The sequence below is a fragment of the Hyaena hyaena genome, unplaced genomic scaffold, assembly GCF_003009895.1.
Source record: "Hyaena hyaena isolate Hyena2069 unplaced genomic scaffold, ASM300989v1 scaffold_804, whole genome shotgun sequence".
In the NCBI taxonomy this organism is placed as follows: Eukaryota; Metazoa; Chordata; class Mammalia; order Carnivora; family Hyaenidae; genus Hyaena; species Hyaena hyaena.
In genome coordinates this window covers 169,894-188,477 of record NW_024081436.1, presented here as the reverse complement: position 1 = coordinate 188,477, position 18,584 = coordinate 169,894, and the positions used below count along the sequence as shown (strand labels likewise).

The following is an 18,584-nucleotide window of genomic DNA, read 5'->3' as shown; positions in this document are numbered from 1 at the left end:
TTTTAAAAGAAATGACAAATCTGATTTTCCCTCTTAGATTTTGGACTGGTTTGTACAGATATGTTTGGCCTTGAAACATGTCCATGATCGAAAAATTCTTCATCGAGACATAAAGTCACAGGTATGTTTATTCTGTCACTAATAGCTTCTAAATGGATATGGACGTGGAGCCAGCATTGTCTTAGGCTACAATTCTTTAGTCTGATCCAGTCTGCATTGGATTATCTGTTCTCCCTTCACTGTTCCCCCTTCACTGTAATCCTAGATATCCTCATTATATGCCTTGTGTGTTAGAGCTCCTGCCTCCTCCCTATATCCCCCTCCTTCTGGGTTTAGTCTCATAATGACGGGGAAAAAACCCAAAGAATAAATATGTGGAAGGTATATTTTGGGAGGATATTGTATGTCTGAAAATGACTTTTTTCCATTCTCTTACTTTAATGATAATTTGGATATAAACTTCTAGGTTGGAAATTTGTTTTCCTACAGAATTTTGAAGATATTGGTCATTTGTCTCTTGGCTTCTAGTGTTGCTATTTAGGAATTTAAAGCCAGTGATTGCTTATCCTGTTTTTTCTCTTTGGATGATTATGGGATATTCTGTATGTCCCCGTTGTTCTGAAATTTCATAGGGTTGTGCATTGGTGAAGTTCAGTTTTTATTTCTTATGTTGTGTACTTTTGATCTGAGAATGTATATTTCCCTTAGAAATGTTCTGGAAAATGTTTAAAAGTATTTTTTCAGATATTATTTCTCTCTCACTACCTTCATGGTCTTCTGAATTATGTTTCTAGACCTATGTTGGAGCTTCTTAATCTAACCCTTCCAAGTACCCTATTTGTTCTTTCTCATTTTATTCCTTTGTCAGGTGCCTTTTAGGTGAATTCCTCAACCTGCTTTCCAGTTAGCCAGATCCTTTTTTAATTTTGTCTAAACTGATACATACCTATTTACTTTTTTTATAATGACTATTTTTTCTCCAAGATTTTATTTTGTTTAAAAAAATTTTTTTAAATGTTTGTTTATTTTTGAGAGAAGGACAGAGCCCAGGTGGGGGCAGAGAGAGAGGGAGACACAGAATCTGAAGCAGGCTCCAGGCTCTGAGCTGTCAGCACAGAGCCTGACGCGGGGCTCAGACTCATAGAGTGTGAGATCATGACCTGAGCCTAAGTCAGACACCTAACCAACTGAGCCACCCAGACACCCCCTTCAAGATTTCTACATGGTTTTTCATATACCTCTGTTCTTAATCTGATTGGTTTTTGTTTCATAATGTCTTGTTCTTTTTAAATGGATTTCTTTATGTCTTTGCAGTTTTCTTTTTTTGTTTGTTTGTTTTTTAAAGATTTTATTTTTAAGTAATCTCTACACCCAACATGGGGCTCAAACTTACAACCCTGAGATCAAGAGTCACATATTCCACTGACTGAGCCAGCCAGGCACCCCTCTCTTAGCTAAACATACTTATTTTAAAGTTTTTGTTGGACTGTTTTATAAAATTAATTCTGTCTCGAGTGAATTCTTGTTCTGATTATTTTATTGGCTTTTTTTTTTTTCCCCAAACTCTTTGTGAAGATGTTTTGTCCCCCATAGCTCACTCATCTGTGCACAGAGGGTTCTATCATGGATGCCCCCTGGGCTCTCTCAGTCCTCACATTAGGTAGGTCAGAGGGGATTTCTCTCCTGGTGTCAAGGCCATGTGTTTGTCTTACCTTCTTACACCTGCAGCCTCTTGTATAGCCTGATTGCCTCAGAATGTGTAGTAGGAAGAGAAGGAGCTGTGATGGGAAATTCATACCTCATCCCTGTCCCCCAACCCTCTGCCACCTAATTCCAATTTCACCCCATTTTACTCCATCCCACTCATCCCCACTTTGTATTATCTTTGCCTGTGAACATGTGTCTGATTAAGTCTCCTGAATGATGTAGAGTTTAACTCATGTTCCACAAATTCCTGCCTTTACTGTTTGATAGAGCATTGGAGTTACATATTTATGAATGCAAATTAATTGGATAAATTGTTGGAAAATTTGAAGGTTCTTTTGCTCTATTTAGGCTAATTAGAATTTTTATGCAGTTTTTTTTTTTTAATGGTGGTATCTGGGTTCATTTTTTTGAAGTTATATTGAGGTATATTTCAAATACCATAACATTCACTATAATGTTTACGGTTATGTTCAAATAGTTTAACATTTTCATCACTGAAAATGTACAGTTCAGTGATTTTTAGTATATTCACAGAGTTTTGAAACCATTACCATTCTCAATTTGAGAACATTTTTTTTATCATTCCAAAAAGAAACGCTGTACCATTAACAATCACTTTCTATTCTGTCTCTACCTAGATTCTGGAAACCACTAATCTACTTTCCTTCTCAGTGGATTTGCCTGTTTCTGGACATTTTATATAAGTGGAATCATATAATATGTGACTGTGTATTTTAAGTGGGCTGTCTTTTGTTGCTAGTGAATTGTAAGAGTTCTTTATTCTGGATACAAATTCCTTGTCAGATACTTGACTTGCAAATATTTTCTCCAGTTCTGTGGGTTGTCTGTTCACTTTTGATAATGTTCTTTGAACAGAAGTTTTTAATTTTGATGAATTCCAATTTATTTATATATTTTTTCTTTGCTTGTCCTTTTGGTGTCCTCTTTAAGAAACCATTGCCCAACCCAATAACGCAAAGGTATACTTCCATATATTCATTCCTCTAGCAGTTTTATAGTTTTAGTTCTTGTATTTAGGAATCCATTTTGAGTTAATTTTTGTGTATGGTATAAGGATCTACATTCATTCTTTTGATTACGGATATCCAGTTATTCCAGCTTTTTAAAAAATGTTTATTTATGGAGCATCTGGGTGGCTCAGTCAGTTCAGTGTCTGACTTTGGCTCAGGTCATGATCTCATGGGTTCATGAGTTCAAGCCCCACATTGGGCTTTGTGCTCACAGCTCAGAGCCTGGAGCCTGTTTCGGATTCTGTGTTTCCCTCTCTCTGCCTCTCCCTGCTTATGCTCTGTCTCTCTCTCCTTCAAAAATAAACAAATATTAAAAAAATTATATATTTTTGAGAGAGAGCACAGAGGAAGGACAGAGAGAGGGACATAGAGAGAGGATCTGAAGTGGGCTTCCCTCTAGCAGAGAGCCCAAAGTGGAGCCGTGAGAAAGCTGGCACCTCCCAGCTGTTTTTAAACCAGATTGGTGAAATCTTTTTTTGGTGAAAGTAGTTGTCAGAACTGGACTGTAACAATATTTCTGGCTTTTTATATCTCTTAAACAGAACATATTTTTAACCAAAGATGGGACAATACAACTTGGAGATTTTGGAATCGCTAGAGTACTTAATAGGTAACGTATTAATTTTAAACATATTTGTTTTAAACATATTTGTTTTGATATAATGTCCATGATGGTGTATATGTTGTAATTTATAATATATTTTAGTATCTTAAGCTTGTCCAATAATTCTTTTTTTGTTCTAGTACTGTGGAGCTGGCTCGAACTTGCATAGGGACTCCATACTACTTGTCACCTGAAATCTGTGAAAATAAACCTTACAATAATAAAAGGTATTTAAAATGATATTCATTACAGGATATATTTCCTTTAAATATTTCTCTTGTGCTGTATTTAGTGATCTTCTGACCTTCAGAATAATATTCCAAATCATTAATACTCACATAAACATAAGTGTAAATATATATATAACATATACACACACACATATACCCTTTTTTTTTTTTTTTTTTTTACTGTACAATGAGGGGGATTGCAAAGAAGTTATTTCACTATCTTTCTAAAGGAACTATAGAAAGTATCACCATATTGTTTAAGTTATAATTGGAAATAGAGTACTTTCTTTGGTCTTTGTAATAGCACTTCTATTGAAATACATAATAGTTAATATTTATTAAACACCCACTATATGCCCAGCACTGGTTTTAATACTCTCTGTGTATTGACTCCTTTACTCTTCACAATAAGCTAATGAGTTGTAGGCATTAATTATTCCTCCTTTTCCTTGTAAGGAAAGCCAAATGCAGAGAGAGAGAGGGAAAGCAACTTGAAAGTCCCAGGCATCTGGCTCCCAAGCCCAAATCCCTAACATTGAGTTGTATTGTGGATAACGGATTGTAGACTATGTGACTGGGATGAAGAATTCTGCTGCTGAATTCTATTTACCATTTAATTTCTTTCTAACTGAAATATACTGTCCAAGAAATATTGGTCTTAAATTTGAAAGCAGGTTTGCCTGGGTGGCTCAGTCACTTACGTGACTGACTTTGGCTTCGGACATGATTTCGTGGTTCATGAGTTCGAGCTCGGCGTTGGGCTCTGCACTGACAGAAATAGCATTGAAGTCTAAAATTACTTCAGCTCAGGGCACGTGAGCACACAGCTATAAGCTTGTATGTGTGCACGCGTACTCTCTCTCAAAATAGTAAGTAAATAAATTTAAAAAAAATTTGAAAGCACCCACAGAAGTTAAAAGGAAGAAAGTGATGGCTGTTTTTTTGAGAGTAGGAAGGAAGCTGTGTTTAAAACCTGAGCACTTGAGGCTGAGAACCTCATTCCTAGCAGTGTATTTTTTCAATGAATTTAAATTACAATAATCAATCTAGTTCACGGAAAGTATTATTGATGTATATTCTTAATGATACTAGGATTTTCTTTGAGGCAAAGTAATTTTTTAAGTTTATATCATTATTTTGGCGGGGGAGGGTGGAGAGTAGGGGCAGGAGAGAATCTCAAGCAGGCACTGCCAGTGTCAGCAAGGAGCCCAAAGCAGGGCTTGAACTTATGAACTGTGACATCATGACCTGAGCCTAAATCAGAAGTTGGATGCTTAACCAACTGAGCCACCCGTGTGCCTGATGTAATTAGATGTATTTCTGTGTCTTATGAATAAGACAACTGCGAAAAATATCAGTCTTTATCTTTAAATTAGAAATGTATTTAATCATCCTTTGGATAATTTTTTTTAATGTTTATTTTTATTTTTGAGAGACAGAGAGAGACAGAGTGTGAGTGGAGGAGGGGCAAGAGGGAGACACAGAATTCGAAGTAGGCTTCAGGCTGCCAGCTGTCAGCACAGAGCCCGACAGTGGCTCCAACTCATGGAACTGTGAGATCTTGACCTGAGCTGAAGTTGGATGGTTAACCAATTCAGCCAACCAGGTGCCCCTGGAGAATTTTCTATAAAACCAATTTTGTGGTGAAAAAATTTTTTTTTAAATTTTTAAATTTTTTAAATTTGTATCTGAGAGAGAGAAAGAAAGCGTGAGCAGGGGAGGGTCAGAGAGAGAGGGAGACACAGAACCTGAAACAGGCTCCAGGCTCTGAGCTAGCTGTCAGCACAGAGCCTGATGTGGGGCTCAAACCCACAAACTGTGAGATCATGACCTGAGCTGAAGTCGGACGCTTAACCAGCTGAGCCACCCAGGCGCCCCTAGTGAAAATGTTTTAAAAATGTCATGGGTGAGCATTGTCAGTATACTCTAAAATTCATATTTTTCTAAATATGTCTTTAAGTATTTTTTAAAATAGGATCATTAGTGTAATTGTTTTGTTTATACATGTTACATGTACTAACATGTTCAAGTTACTAAATAGCTTAATTACGTTCACATTTGTTTTTTGCAAGTTGATCTTGAAATTAAATAGATTTTGGGGATTTATAGATTTATATTTTTAGTTTTTTGTGAGTTTGGTTAAAGGTGACTTTGGGATTTCAGTACTGGATTTTCTTCTTTCCCAGTAAGTTCAGCTTTCAGGAGCAGCGGTCTTTTGTTAATTACTAAGGGCAACTGTAGCTCTATGAGATTTTTACTTTTTCTTTTTAAAAATGTAAAGTAGTGTTTTTTTAATTATAAAAATATGTATAAAGGAGAGGAAGAAACTATAAGAGATAACATAATAAGTCCTTAAATTAAGATTAAATATATCTACCTTACATAATATTTCTGTTGGCTGTCATCTTTATTTCAGGTTAATTTGAGTAAATTAATATTTTCTTATTTATCATTAAAATGTATTTTGCTTTTATAATATATATTTTTATTTTATTTTATTGTTTAAAAAATGTTTATTTTGAGAAATAGCACAACATGTGCACCTAGAGGTGGGGCAGGAGAGAGGGAGAAAGAATCCCAAGTACGTCCTGTACTGTCAGTGCTGCCCTGATGTGGGGTGGGGCTCGATCCCGTGAACTACGAGATCATGGCTCGGGCTGAAGTCAAGAGTCAGATGCCTCACTGAGCCACCCAGGTGCTGCCCTTATAATATGTTTCTAAATCATGGTATTTCATAAATAATTAAATAAAATAACTAGAATATTGATGAAATTTACTGATTTTGTTCTTTTAAATATTATATTTCCTTAATAAAACTTTAAAATAATTGCTTGGGCAACTGCTGTTCTTCTAATCTGGGATAGTTACTTTTATCATTTGGTTATGGTTGAAATTTTGAGTTTTAAAGGATGTATTTTGTGGAACACATTCTCAGAAAGCATTTTCATTCTGCTTTTGTTTCCTTTAAAAAAATTTATGTAAATTCTGATACTTAGAGAAAATTTCTCGTTTTTCCCTATTCTAGTGACATTTGGGCTCTGGGGTGTGTCCTGTATGAGATGTGCACACTTAAACATGCAGTAAGTAGTAGCTTCTGAAATATTTTAAAAATTATGTCTTAAAGTACCTATAGTATTTCTATATTTTAAAAATCATATGCCATCTTTCAGGTGACCCACTTGTACTGGAAATTCTTCTGTTAGTTTTTAAGTTTCTCATCTTCTTTCAAGTATAAATTTAAATAGATTTTCCTTTAATATGTGCATATATTACATATGTATGTTACATATTTGTTATTATAATAGGTATATCATACTTTTTTCCAAGAAATTATTTCTAATGACAAAAACAAATTTGCTGTCTTTTTAATGTTATATTCATGTGTGAATTTGGCATTTTAGCTTATTTATTTCATCTTAGTGATTTCTCTCAAAACACCCAAATTATTTGAATTTTGTATTGAAATTGAAGAACAGTTTTTCACCATATTCATTGAGGGATTTTATCAATTCAAATCCTCTTTATTAAAACTTTTATTTTTTAGACTTTGTTGAGATGGCACGTAATACACTCAGAAGGGGGAGTTTTTGTCTTAAATAGGTTGAATTTTAGTCACTTTTTATTTCAAAATTTTTCTTTTTAAAAATGTTCCCCCATTAAACAGTAATGTATTTTCATTACAGAAGTGAATGAATATCAAAAGCAGTTCCTCCAAATGATAATAAGTACTTATAATATTTTGTTGTTTCCTTCCAGGCTTTCTTCTACATTAGTTTATAAAATGATTTTTTCCCTTTCTCTAAAGTCTGATTATATTTTATAAGTAGTTTGATAAACCTGTTTGTACTTCCTGATATTATTTGGAGGATATTTTGTGGTTTGTTTTTTCATCATTGCATACTCTTCTACTATATTGCCTTAGCTGTTTATTTTTCTTTCTCAAGGTAAAAAAGCATACCAAAGTGATGTGGAATGGTACTTATCAGATGTGTATTTGAAAGAATTGGTCATATTTTTCTGACACAGTCATTTTAGGTCTAAATCAGTGTATTTTCTTTCATTTTTCGTCTACATTGTTCTGTTACCATTGCTGCTGTATTTTGGAATTATTTACACTTAAGTAGACACATGTAATTAAGTAATTCACTAACCTTTATGAAAAATTTGTCATTTGAGAGATAAATGAAAATTGATTGTAGTGAAGGGATAATTTTTCATTCTGCATTTAGAATTCCTTCTTAGGTACATAGGTATTTCTAGACCACTGGATTGTACTCACATTTTAATAAGGTGAATATCATATTTTAATTGTGTAGAGATTTCAACATTTAACAGAACTTTTTTATTTTGGTATAATCATCAATACCTAATTTATAGCAAGTTTTGTTTTGTTAATGTGCATGTTAAGAACATGTTACAGGGGCGCCTGGGTGGCTCAGTTGGTTAAATGTCTGACTTCGGTTCAGGTCATGATTTCATGGTTCGTGGGTTCGAGCCCCATGTCAGGCTCTGTGCTGGAGCCTGCTTCAGATTCTGTGTCCACCTCTCTCTCTGACCCTCCCTTGCTAATGCTGTCTCTCTCTCTCAAAAGTAAATAAACATTAAAAAAAAAAGAACATGATACAGTGTACAGCTGTTCTGTACTTTTTTAGCAGAGGTATCCAAAGCTTACCTTTACTTCGAAACTGAAATCTTTTGATCTTAAACTGCCCTACTTCTGTTTGTTTTTTTCTTAATTTCAGTTAGAGTTTATAGTGTGTTTACTCTTTCTTTAAGTTTGGTTATTTACTTAGAGAGATAGAGACGGTGTGAGTGAGGGAGGGGCAAAGAGAGGGAGAGAGACAGAATCCCAAGCAGGCTTCTTGCTGCCAGTGTAGAACCCCATGTGGGGCCTGAATCCATGAAACTACCAGATCATGACCTGAGCCAGAACCAAGAGTCAGAGGCTTAACCGACTGATCCACCCAGGTGCCCCTGTTGTGTTTACTCTTAAAATATATACTATTCCCATTGATGTGGCTTATTGATATGGCTTATATTCCTCTTTGGAATGTTTGCCACATTGCTCCTTACATGGCTTTTGAGAGTGTCACATACTCATTAATAATAAACAGTGTTTAAAAGGAAAGTAATTAGTATTTTTATTTATTATATTTTTCTCAGATACTTGTAGTTATGTAGTTAATTTCCTTTCCCAGTTACTGCAACAGGGCACACAGGTAGGCAGGTCTTAAATGAAGACTACAAGGTTTGTTTGTTTTTTTCTTTATTATTATTCTTATGTTTTTATAAAATCTTTAATACCTTTATTCCATCTTTCAGTATGTTGAATAGGTAAAAATTAATCTTATAGCAAGTTATGTTTTACAAGGACTGTTAATCTCTTTTAAGTATGTTTATAAATAACTAAGTGAACTTTGTTCTAAAGAACATATGCTAAATATATATGTACATGTATATGCTGATTAAAATATTTATAAGAGGATTATAGTTCTGTTCTCTAGGAAAAGAACTATTTCTCATTGTTTATTCCTATTTTCAATTTATGTTTCATATATGTTAATTTATTTTCTGGATTTTAGTTTGAAGCTGGCAGTATGAAAAATCTGGTACTGAAGATAATATCTGGATCTTTTCCACCTGTGTCTTTACATTATTCTTATGATCTCCGCAATTTACTCTCTCAGTTATTTAAAAGAAATCCTAGGGATAGACCATCTGTCAACTCCATATTGGAGAAAGGTTTTATAGCCAAACGCATTGAAAAGTTTCTCTCACCTCAGGTATGTGTTTTGTTTTGTTTCGTTTACCTTAAAATAGTAAGGTTTTGGTGCTTAATTAGGACATGGCCTATGTTTTGAGGAGGGCACATCACAATTCTGGGAGATTGAAGTAGCTTTTTCAGATAATACCAGAGTCATTGTTCTTTCCATTCTCATAAAATTCTTCCTCTTTGTATTTGTTTCCTAGTTGTGAATCTGTAGTAGAGAAAACATTCCTCCTGTGTTTCCTCTTAATATTTAATACTGAAATTTTTACACTTCCAGTTACCAAATGTGTGGTAGTTTTCCCACACCGAGCAATTCTGCAACACAGCTGGGTGTCCTGCAATTTAGTTCAGTTTGGCACTGTCTACCTGGAGATGTATAACACCATATCCCACAGATTAAGGGCTCAGTCCTACAAGACTGCCCTACTTTTGAAGCCAATGGCAAGTTTAGGTTGTCACCTGTGCTTTTGACTGACCAGCTATAAATCAGAGGTTCCCACAACCCCTTCTCTGGTTTGATTACTAGAGTGGTTCACAGAATTCAGAGAAACATTTACTTAAGTTTACCAGTTTATTGTGAAGGAATACTAACTACAAACGATACAGATGAACAGGCAGGTGAAGGGATACATAGGGAAGGCTCTGAAGTGTCCTGAGTGAAGGAGCTTTTGTTCCGTCAGACTGGGATGTGCCACCCTGCTGGCATGGTGACCAACACAGAAGCTATCTGAATCCTGTCCTTCAGTTTTTTTATGGAGGCTTTATTATGTAGACATGATTGATTAAATCATTGGTCCTTAGTGTTTGATTCAACCTCTAGTCCCTTTCCTCCCCAGAAGGGGAGCAGGACTGAAAGTTCCCACATGCTAACGTGAGGCAGATTTCCCTGGCAATTAGCTTCCATCCTTAGGGACTTTCCACATGTCACCTCGTTAACATAGACTCTGGAGTGTAGTGAAAAGAGCTTGTTAAGAATAACAGAAGACACCTTTATCCTTTTTGGATTTTTTTGGATACGTTTATCCTCTTACCAGTTAGGTAATTTAAGAGTTTTAGGAGCTGTGTGCCAGGAACTGGATACTGAATATTTATTTTTTAATATATATCACAGTATCACAAAATCATTCCTCTGTCTCAGGTTTCTATTGTTTTGTTTTGTTTATCATGGTACAGTGTGCATAACATAAAATGTATCATCTTAATATTTTGAGTGCTCAGTTCAGTGGCATTAAATAGACTTTCACGGGGCATCTGGGTGGCTCATTGGTTAAACCTCTGACTTCAGCTCAGGTCATGATCTCATGGTTTCTGAGTTCAAGCCCCACATCGGTCTCTGTGCTGACAGCTCAGAGCCTGGAGCCTGCTTCAGATTCTGTATCTCCCTCTCTCTCTCTGCCCCTTCCCTGCTCATGTTCTGTCTCTCTCTCAAAAATAAATATTAAAAAAAATTTTTTTTAAATAGACTTTCACTGCTGTGCAATTACTGCTACCATTCAGTTTCATAGCTCTTCACCCTGTAGAACAAACTCAATGCCCAGTAACCACTAACTCCCTTTTCCCCTCTGCCACAACTCCTGGCAGCTGCCTCTCTACTCTCTGTCTTCTTGGGCTTCTAACTGTAATCTTATTACTAAAAACAATTTTTAACTCAGTGTAGTTAACACACACAGTGTTATTAATTTTACATGTATGTTATAGTGATTCAGTGATTCTGTATAATAGTGCTCATCAGGATGGGTACTCTTGATCACCTCACCTACTCACCCACCACCCACCCACCCAGCCCCCTCCCTGATGGTAACCATCTCTAACTGTAAAGTTCTTAAACCTTTCTGTACCTTACTTTACTGACCTGTAAACAGTGAGATTATAAATACATCTAAATCATGAGGTGGTTATAAGAATTTTAAAAAAAATGATAATGTATGTAAACTGCTAGGGTGTCTAGCATGTAGTAAGTGCTCAATATATTCAATGTAAAATATCAATATGTTGTCTTATACTAATATAAATATATTAGTTTCAAGTTATATGATTGTATTGTATTTAATAATTATTGGAAGCAATTCTCTGGGCACGTGTATGTATAATAGATTATTGATCACGATTTTTTCTCTAGTACTCACATAATTTGCATAATAAATATTTGTTGAGTTGAACTAAAATTTTAATTTGATGGGACTTGTTAAATATACCAAAACAATTAGTACAGGTTATTGATAGAAATGATCACCTGAAACTGGAATTATTTTATATTACATGTACGTGTGGCCTATGTTAATTTAAATGATCACTGTCAAACATTTTTAAATTTAATGTTTGTTTATTTGTTGGGGGGGTGGGTGGCCTAACTGGGGGAGTGGTAGAGAGAGTCCCAAGCAAGCTCCATACTTTCAGTGCAGAGCCACATGGCAGGGCTTGATCTCGCAAACTGTGAGATCATGACCTGAGCTGAAATCAAGTCAGATGCTTAACCAACTAAGCCACTCGGGTGCCCCTTTTAAACTCTTCTGTAAATTACATATCTAGCAAAATCATAGTTTTATTACTTTTTTTATTGCTAATTTTTTAAATTAAAAAACACTTTTAATGTATACTTTAGAGAGAGACAGTGTGTGTGTGCCTGAGCCGGGGAGGGGCAGAGAGAGAGGGAGTCAGAGAATCTGAAGCAGACTGTGCTGTTAGCGCAAAGCCCAATGTGGGGCTTAAACCCATAAGTTGTGAGATCGTGACCTGAGCAGAAAATGGATGCTCAAGCAACTAAGCCACCCAGGCACCCCTTATTGCTTTTTTTTTTTTTTTTTAAGTTTATTTACTTAGAGAGCAAGTGAGGGGCAGAGAAAGAGGAAGAGAGAGAATCTCAAGCAGCCTCCACACTGTGAACGTGGGGCTGATGTGGGGCTCAGACTCATGAACCATGAGATCACGACCCCAGCCAAACCGAGAGTTGGATGCTTAACTGACTGAGCCACCCAGGCACCCCTAGTTTTATTATTTTTATGTACTCATGAGATGAGAGGGAGCTGTCCTATATTCTCTGGCTTAATAGAACATCTGTGTGAACAAATAACTTTAAGAAAACAAGTGTGGATTTAACTGTTACTACCAGAGAATACATTAGTAACCAAGAAAGCCAGTTAAAATGTGTAGATTGAAGGTTAGCTATATAGGATATAGCAAGAATCTCTGAAATTTAAGTGTCTTATAATATTCCTTTGTTATAAATAACATTTTCAAGGATGATTCGTGATGCAGTATACTATTGTTTTATGCAACTACTGGACAAGAAAGAATAACTTCATTGAATCTTGCTGAAGTACCCCCTCCCAAAACCAGTGGTTAGGACATACAGTCTCAAGCACTAGAATTCAACTACCCAGCAATGAAAGAAAATATTCAAGCTTAATATGTCAAAATTTATAATATGGAAAGAAAAAAAAGGCAGATTATGATTATTAACAAGTAGAATACTTGATAGTATTTGTTTAGTATAGATATAGCTTCTTGTTGCTATTTAGATATCACTTAGATTTTATTTTTCTTGAAAGTTCTTCTTTGATTCTTAAGGCTTATTTTCTGCTATATATCACTTGTTCAGTATTTTAATGAGAAAGTTTATAGTATATTTTTTATGGCTTAAACTTTGAAACAATTCATGAGCTTTATTATAACATATAAACTACAATAATATTCTGTAGGGCTTTTTTTTTTTTTTCTTCAGTCTCTTCTTCTCTATGTACCATTAGCCAAGATTTAAGAGGGTTAATTCTCAATCTTGTACACCCTGGAAGAAGCTTGAGAAATCATGGTTAATTTCTACTTCATTTGGAGTCTAAGTGTTGTCCAGTAGTGCTTTCTATGATGATGGAGTATTTCATATCTGCATTGTCCATATCTGCATTGTAGCTACTAGTAACATGTGGTTTTTGAATAGTTAAAATGTGCCTACTGTGACCAAGGGGTTGAATTTTAGATTATATTTATTTAAAATTTTAATCTAAATAACTACATATGGGTGGAAATTATGTTGGATAGAACAGGATAGAGATTTCAGAATCTTCTTGGATTATATATGTCCCATCTCCTAGTTCATATTGCATTCACACAAAAAATACAACTCACATTAAAGCAGTGAAAGAAACACTCTAGTTTGGGGCAAGTTGTAGTTCATAAATCACCCATTTTCTTCTATGAAAAAGGAAGGGGAAAATGCAACTATTCAGAAGAGAAAATATGTTTACACAGTTGCTCTGAATTGCCTATTAACCAGACCTTCACTTAATTTATCTTTTGGTGAAGTGGTTCTCAAGCTTTAGCGTACATAAAAAATCACAGATGACATTGGTGGGTCCCATCGCTACAATTTTATGTTAGTGATTCTGAGGTGGTAGCCTGAGAATTTCCACATTTATTACATCCCTGATGGTGCTGATTCTGCCAGTATGAGATTTGAAAACTGCTATAGGGGAATTCTTAGTGGAACAGATGATCATCTCAGTCATGGTTTTTGGCCTGTTGGAGCCTCTGTTCCACTGCTACTGTGGGAATATTCTCTCCAGCAGTCCTCATTTCTCTTAAAAAAAGAGAAAATTCACTGGCCTCTACCCCACCCAGTAAGAAACAAAACAGGCTGAAAATTGAGTTAAATCAATGTTGGCATCAGTTTTGCACTTAAAGAGGGGGAAAAAAATTAGTGAATAGAGAGAGAAAATGACTGCAGGAAATCCTAATGATTGTTAGTTCTCAAAACATGTTTATGAATGCTAGGGAATAAGTACTGGAGTGTTTTAGTAATAGTAAAAAGAGATATATGTTGAATTATGTAAGAATTTTATAAGAGTGGAAGGGAATTAACATGAGAGGAATTTGGTGAATGGGTTACTTAGGTTTAGTAAGTGTAGTTTATCTGATAGCATATTTGTGACTGAAAAAGGGAAAAAATGTAATCTGATTAATGGATAGGTTTTTCGTTTTGGCACTTAACATCTTTTCTAACTTTTTCTTTGTCCTCTTTCAATCTTAGCTGATAGCAGAAGAATTTTGTCTAAAAACATTTTCCAAGTTTGGAGCGCAACCTATACCAGGTAAATGCAATTAATAGGAGTCCAAACAGGTGTGTTTGCGGTAATTAATATACTAATGCCAATTAGTAATGCTTTCTAATTAAATTAGAGATATACATAGGTATAGTAAGTTGGATCATTGTAGATAAATTTAATTCAGGGAAAATGTATCTTTAAATTATTTTTGGGAGATGACAGTATATAGTACTTTCTGATGAATTAATCACAAAATCTCCATTTATTGTCTGCCTTATTAAATGAAATCTATCTTGAAATTGTCCATCTTTATCAGTTGCTTAGCTGCTATTCTAAGATTGTTGTAGAATGTTGTAAAATGTCTTAGTTAAGTGTACATCTTTATGTAATATATTCTTTTGAGATATACTTCATATTCTAAAATGTTTAAAAAGTAAGTTAATATAAAGTTAGGTACCTTACCAAGGACAATTTTCTTTTAAGTGTGGCCAGCAGGAAAGCATTTATAAGATTGTGGGTACAGTTATGTACTATGTTTGTGTCTCACACACACACACGCACACGCGCGCGCCCACACACACACATATGTGAGCCCACACACACACATAGGCGCCCACACACGCACACAACAAAGGATACTGTATTTCTTCTTCATAGGATGATACCAGAATGGATTTCTAAAATCAGTGGAAGTTATGTAAGATTTGAAGAGTATATTGTTTTCCAAACATAATGCTTTGCATGTTCTTCATTTTGAGTTTGAGTCAGTTACTAAAAATAAATACCGTATTATAAAACTGAGTAGATGTAAGCTGGAAGTGGGATGGCAGTGTGTTCTTAGGAAGGTCAACAATATTTACCTCTTCCTAAAGACCCTTAGACTCATCTCAGTGTGCAGAGACTGTCAGTCCCTGGGAAATCAATTCACTCTAAACAAAATTCACAAGAGACAGACAAACAGCAGAATCAGCATGTCTCTCCTGGAGGTCACGCCTCATGAGAAGTCAGATCTTGATCAAAAAGCCTCATTGTCACAAAGAGCAGAAATACTGCATGTCAGCACATTCTTTCCATGTAGATAAGCCTACACAGGAATTAGAAAGTTAATTTGTTGTAAGAGCAGTTGGATGACTGAAGTGTTTAATATCATGAGGCTCAAAAAGGAGTTGTATTGCTGATGGGCCTGTAGATGCTTTGTGGGCCCCAACTCCCCATATTAAGCTTTATCCTACTGGTAGCCTTGTCACTGAGCCTGAAAACTGTTTCCAAATCAGTGAGTTAATTCTCCCTCTTTTCTGGATGTGAATGGGAACTATTCAATATTTTTCTCTTGGGAACCTTCACGTTTATACTTTTGAGACTTTACCTCCTTTTCCACTATGTGTGCCAGTATGTATACTGGTGTACACAGTATTTCTTTGGTGATGTTAATACATTTAGCCAAGTTACAATGTAGTTACAGTATATGTATTCTGATTTGATCTTACAGTTGAACTCTCAGAGGGAAAATTATTCTTTCACTTTTTTTAAGTTCCTAGTTAATATCTCTGAGAGACAGAAATAGTAGACTTTCCTCTAAATTACTTCAATTTAAATGTTTTTCTTGAATTTATTATTGTTCTAAGAATGACTTGACCTTGTCTAGGTTTCAGTAAGGACTGAATACATAATTGTTGTAGTACTTACCCTTTTTATATATCTCCTCTGATTATTTCTTCAAAAGTAGTCCATAAACATTGTTCTTGATACAGATTCCCCTCTAGAAAGTTTGACCATTTTATATTCCCACCATTAGTGTATAAAGATACCCATTTCATTAGACCCTGAACTATAATACTTGTTTTAAAGTGTTCTTCTGTAGGTCTGTAGGTAAGGCATCGTTCAGATTATAGATGAAGAAAGTGTTAATGTTGCTCACAATAATGGCATTAGTGTTTAATAGTTGCTCGTAAAGTTTATGTGCTAATTTTGAAAGTAATCTCTAAAACAGTAAGTGTTCTCTTAAAAACATTTTTAACAGTTTTGTTGAGTTATTCTGTACCAGTCAATTCACCCATTTACAGTATACAATTCAGTGCTTTTTAGAATATTCACAGATTTATACAGTCATCACTCATACTCAATTTTAGGATGTGCTTTTTTTTAATACAAAATTTTCGTCTTAGAGATGTGTGGTCTTTTTTTTTTTTTTTTTTCAAAGAATGGCTTTTAGAATCAAATAGTTTATAATTAAGGCGTTGACATGTGCTAAAGCGTGAATAAGGTATTTAACATAAAGTCAAACGTCGTCACTGATGGCAAAAATGAAAAAGTGCTATCTTGTTTTGTTTTTATTTTTTTAAATGTTTTTTTTTTTTTTGAGAGAGAGAGAGAGAGTGTGAGCAGGGGAGGGTCAGAGAGAGAGGGAGATACAGAATCCAAAGCAGGCTCCAGGCTCTGAGCTAGCTGTCAGCACAGAGCCTGATGCAGGGCTCGAACCCATGAACTGTGCGATCATGACCTGAGCCGAGGTCGGATGCTTAACCGACTGAGCCACCAAGGTGCCCCAAAAAAGTGCTATCTTGAAGAATTTTGAAATTAAAGGTTTAAAATAAAGAACTCTAGAAAAAACTCTTTGTATCTTTTCATGTAGCTAAAAGACCAGCTTCAGGACAAAGCTTGGCTTCTGTTGTATCTGCTCAGAAAATTACAAAGCCTGCCGCCAAATATGGAGTACCTTTAACATATAAGAAATTTGGAGATAAAAAATTACATGAAAAGAAACCACTCCAAAAACATAAACAGGTATGATCATATTATAAACTGTGTTAGTAACAAATTAAATTTGATCTTTTTTTATTGCGGCTCAATTCATTTATCTTGATACTCATAGAATTGTTTTCTTTAAGTTACTAAAGAATGCTGCTATTCCCTGCTTCATCAGTCTTCTAAAACTAGGAGAGTTACAGAATCACAAGGAAACATGAAGTAGATATATTAAGTCGTTAGTGCAATAAAAAGAAAGTGATGTTATCTGTGAAATCACTTTTGAACAACCTAAGCAGAGCGTTTGTTTTTGTGCATAAGACAAGTAAATGTAATACACTTGATAAAAATGTGGGAAAATTTTGTATTTGAGAATTTACAATCAGATAAATAAATCAAAATCATAGAGCTGGAAGGAATGTTACTGTATAGTCTGCTTTATAGTATTTCATTTTATTAAAAAATGTTTTTTTTCTGGGGGAGTGAGCAAGAGAAAGAGAACATGTACGTGCCCCTCCCACGCACATGCCCTCTCATGTGCTTGGGAGAGTGGCAGAGGGAAAGGGAGAGAGGATCTTAAGCGGGCTTAATCTCATGACCATGAGATCATGACCTGAACCAAAATCAAGAGTTGGCACTTAACCATCTGAGCCACCAGGCACCCCTACTTTGTAATATTTCAGATGAAAAAATTAAGGTTTATAGCATTTAGGTGACATGTCCACAAACACAGTATTAGTTGCAGGAATTTGACCTTATTCTTCATATGAATAGCTGCACACTTTGGTATATGAAGCCTGTTTTGTTTTGGACTACATATGCACATGCGTACATACATAGTGTTTAGGCACATGTGAACACACTGCTGTAAGATAAACTTCATGGAATCATCAGTGACTTCAATTCAAATGATTTAAGCCTTCAGATAACTTGTATAAGTCAGCATCTAGTCAGGAGAAAAAACACATAGTAATTGGATTAAGCAAAGTTTACTATAAATATTTGTAGGAAATGAACTTTAAGGAATAAAGAACTCTAAAGAATATAGGAATAGCAGATACAGGAAACAGCCACTACTCTTAGCACTGAGACAGAGTACCCAAAGAAGGAATAGACTTTGGAAGGTCTCCCCAACCCCATCCTTAAGGCTGAGATTCCGATTTTACTAGGTGTGCTATGGCTATAAACCGCTGGATGGTGGAGTTCACTGACGTGTCATAGGCCAAGGCTGGCAAACATGAAACTGTTCAGTCTAGAGCTGATGAAGCTCCTGGGAACCTACCTCGAGTGCCAGTGAAATGCATGGGGAATCTGCTCGGAGGATCGTTCAATCTCCTGGGAAGCCTTTTGGAGAGCTGGCGGGAGTTGCCAGAGGTTGCTGAACTCTGGGTAGTGGGCTGGTGGGAAGCTGGCCTCGGGCTTGCCGCTGAGGCTCACAGGGAAGCTGGTAGGGGCACT

General features: G+C 35.4%; 1 protein-coding gene across 1 annotated transcript in view; it reads left to right on the top strand.

Annotated features, from left to right (window-relative positions):
* Positions 1-18,584, top strand: part of NEK1 (NIMA related kinase 1) — a 200,676-nt gene that overhangs the window by 33,003 nt on the left and 149,089 nt on the right. Inside the window, exons 7-13 of the mRNA XM_039219207.1 lie at positions 38-121; positions 3,281-3,348; positions 3,483-3,569; positions 6,598-6,652; positions 9,155-9,355; positions 14,366-14,426; positions 17,014-17,165. Of these exons, the coding sequence (XP_039075138.1) occupies positions 38-121; positions 3,281-3,348; positions 3,483-3,569; positions 6,598-6,652; positions 9,155-9,355; positions 14,366-14,426; positions 17,014-17,165 (708 nt within the window). The remainder of the gene's footprint in view (positions 1-37; positions 122-3,280; positions 3,349-3,482; positions 3,570-6,597; positions 6,653-9,154; positions 9,356-14,365; positions 14,427-17,013; positions 17,166-18,584) is intronic.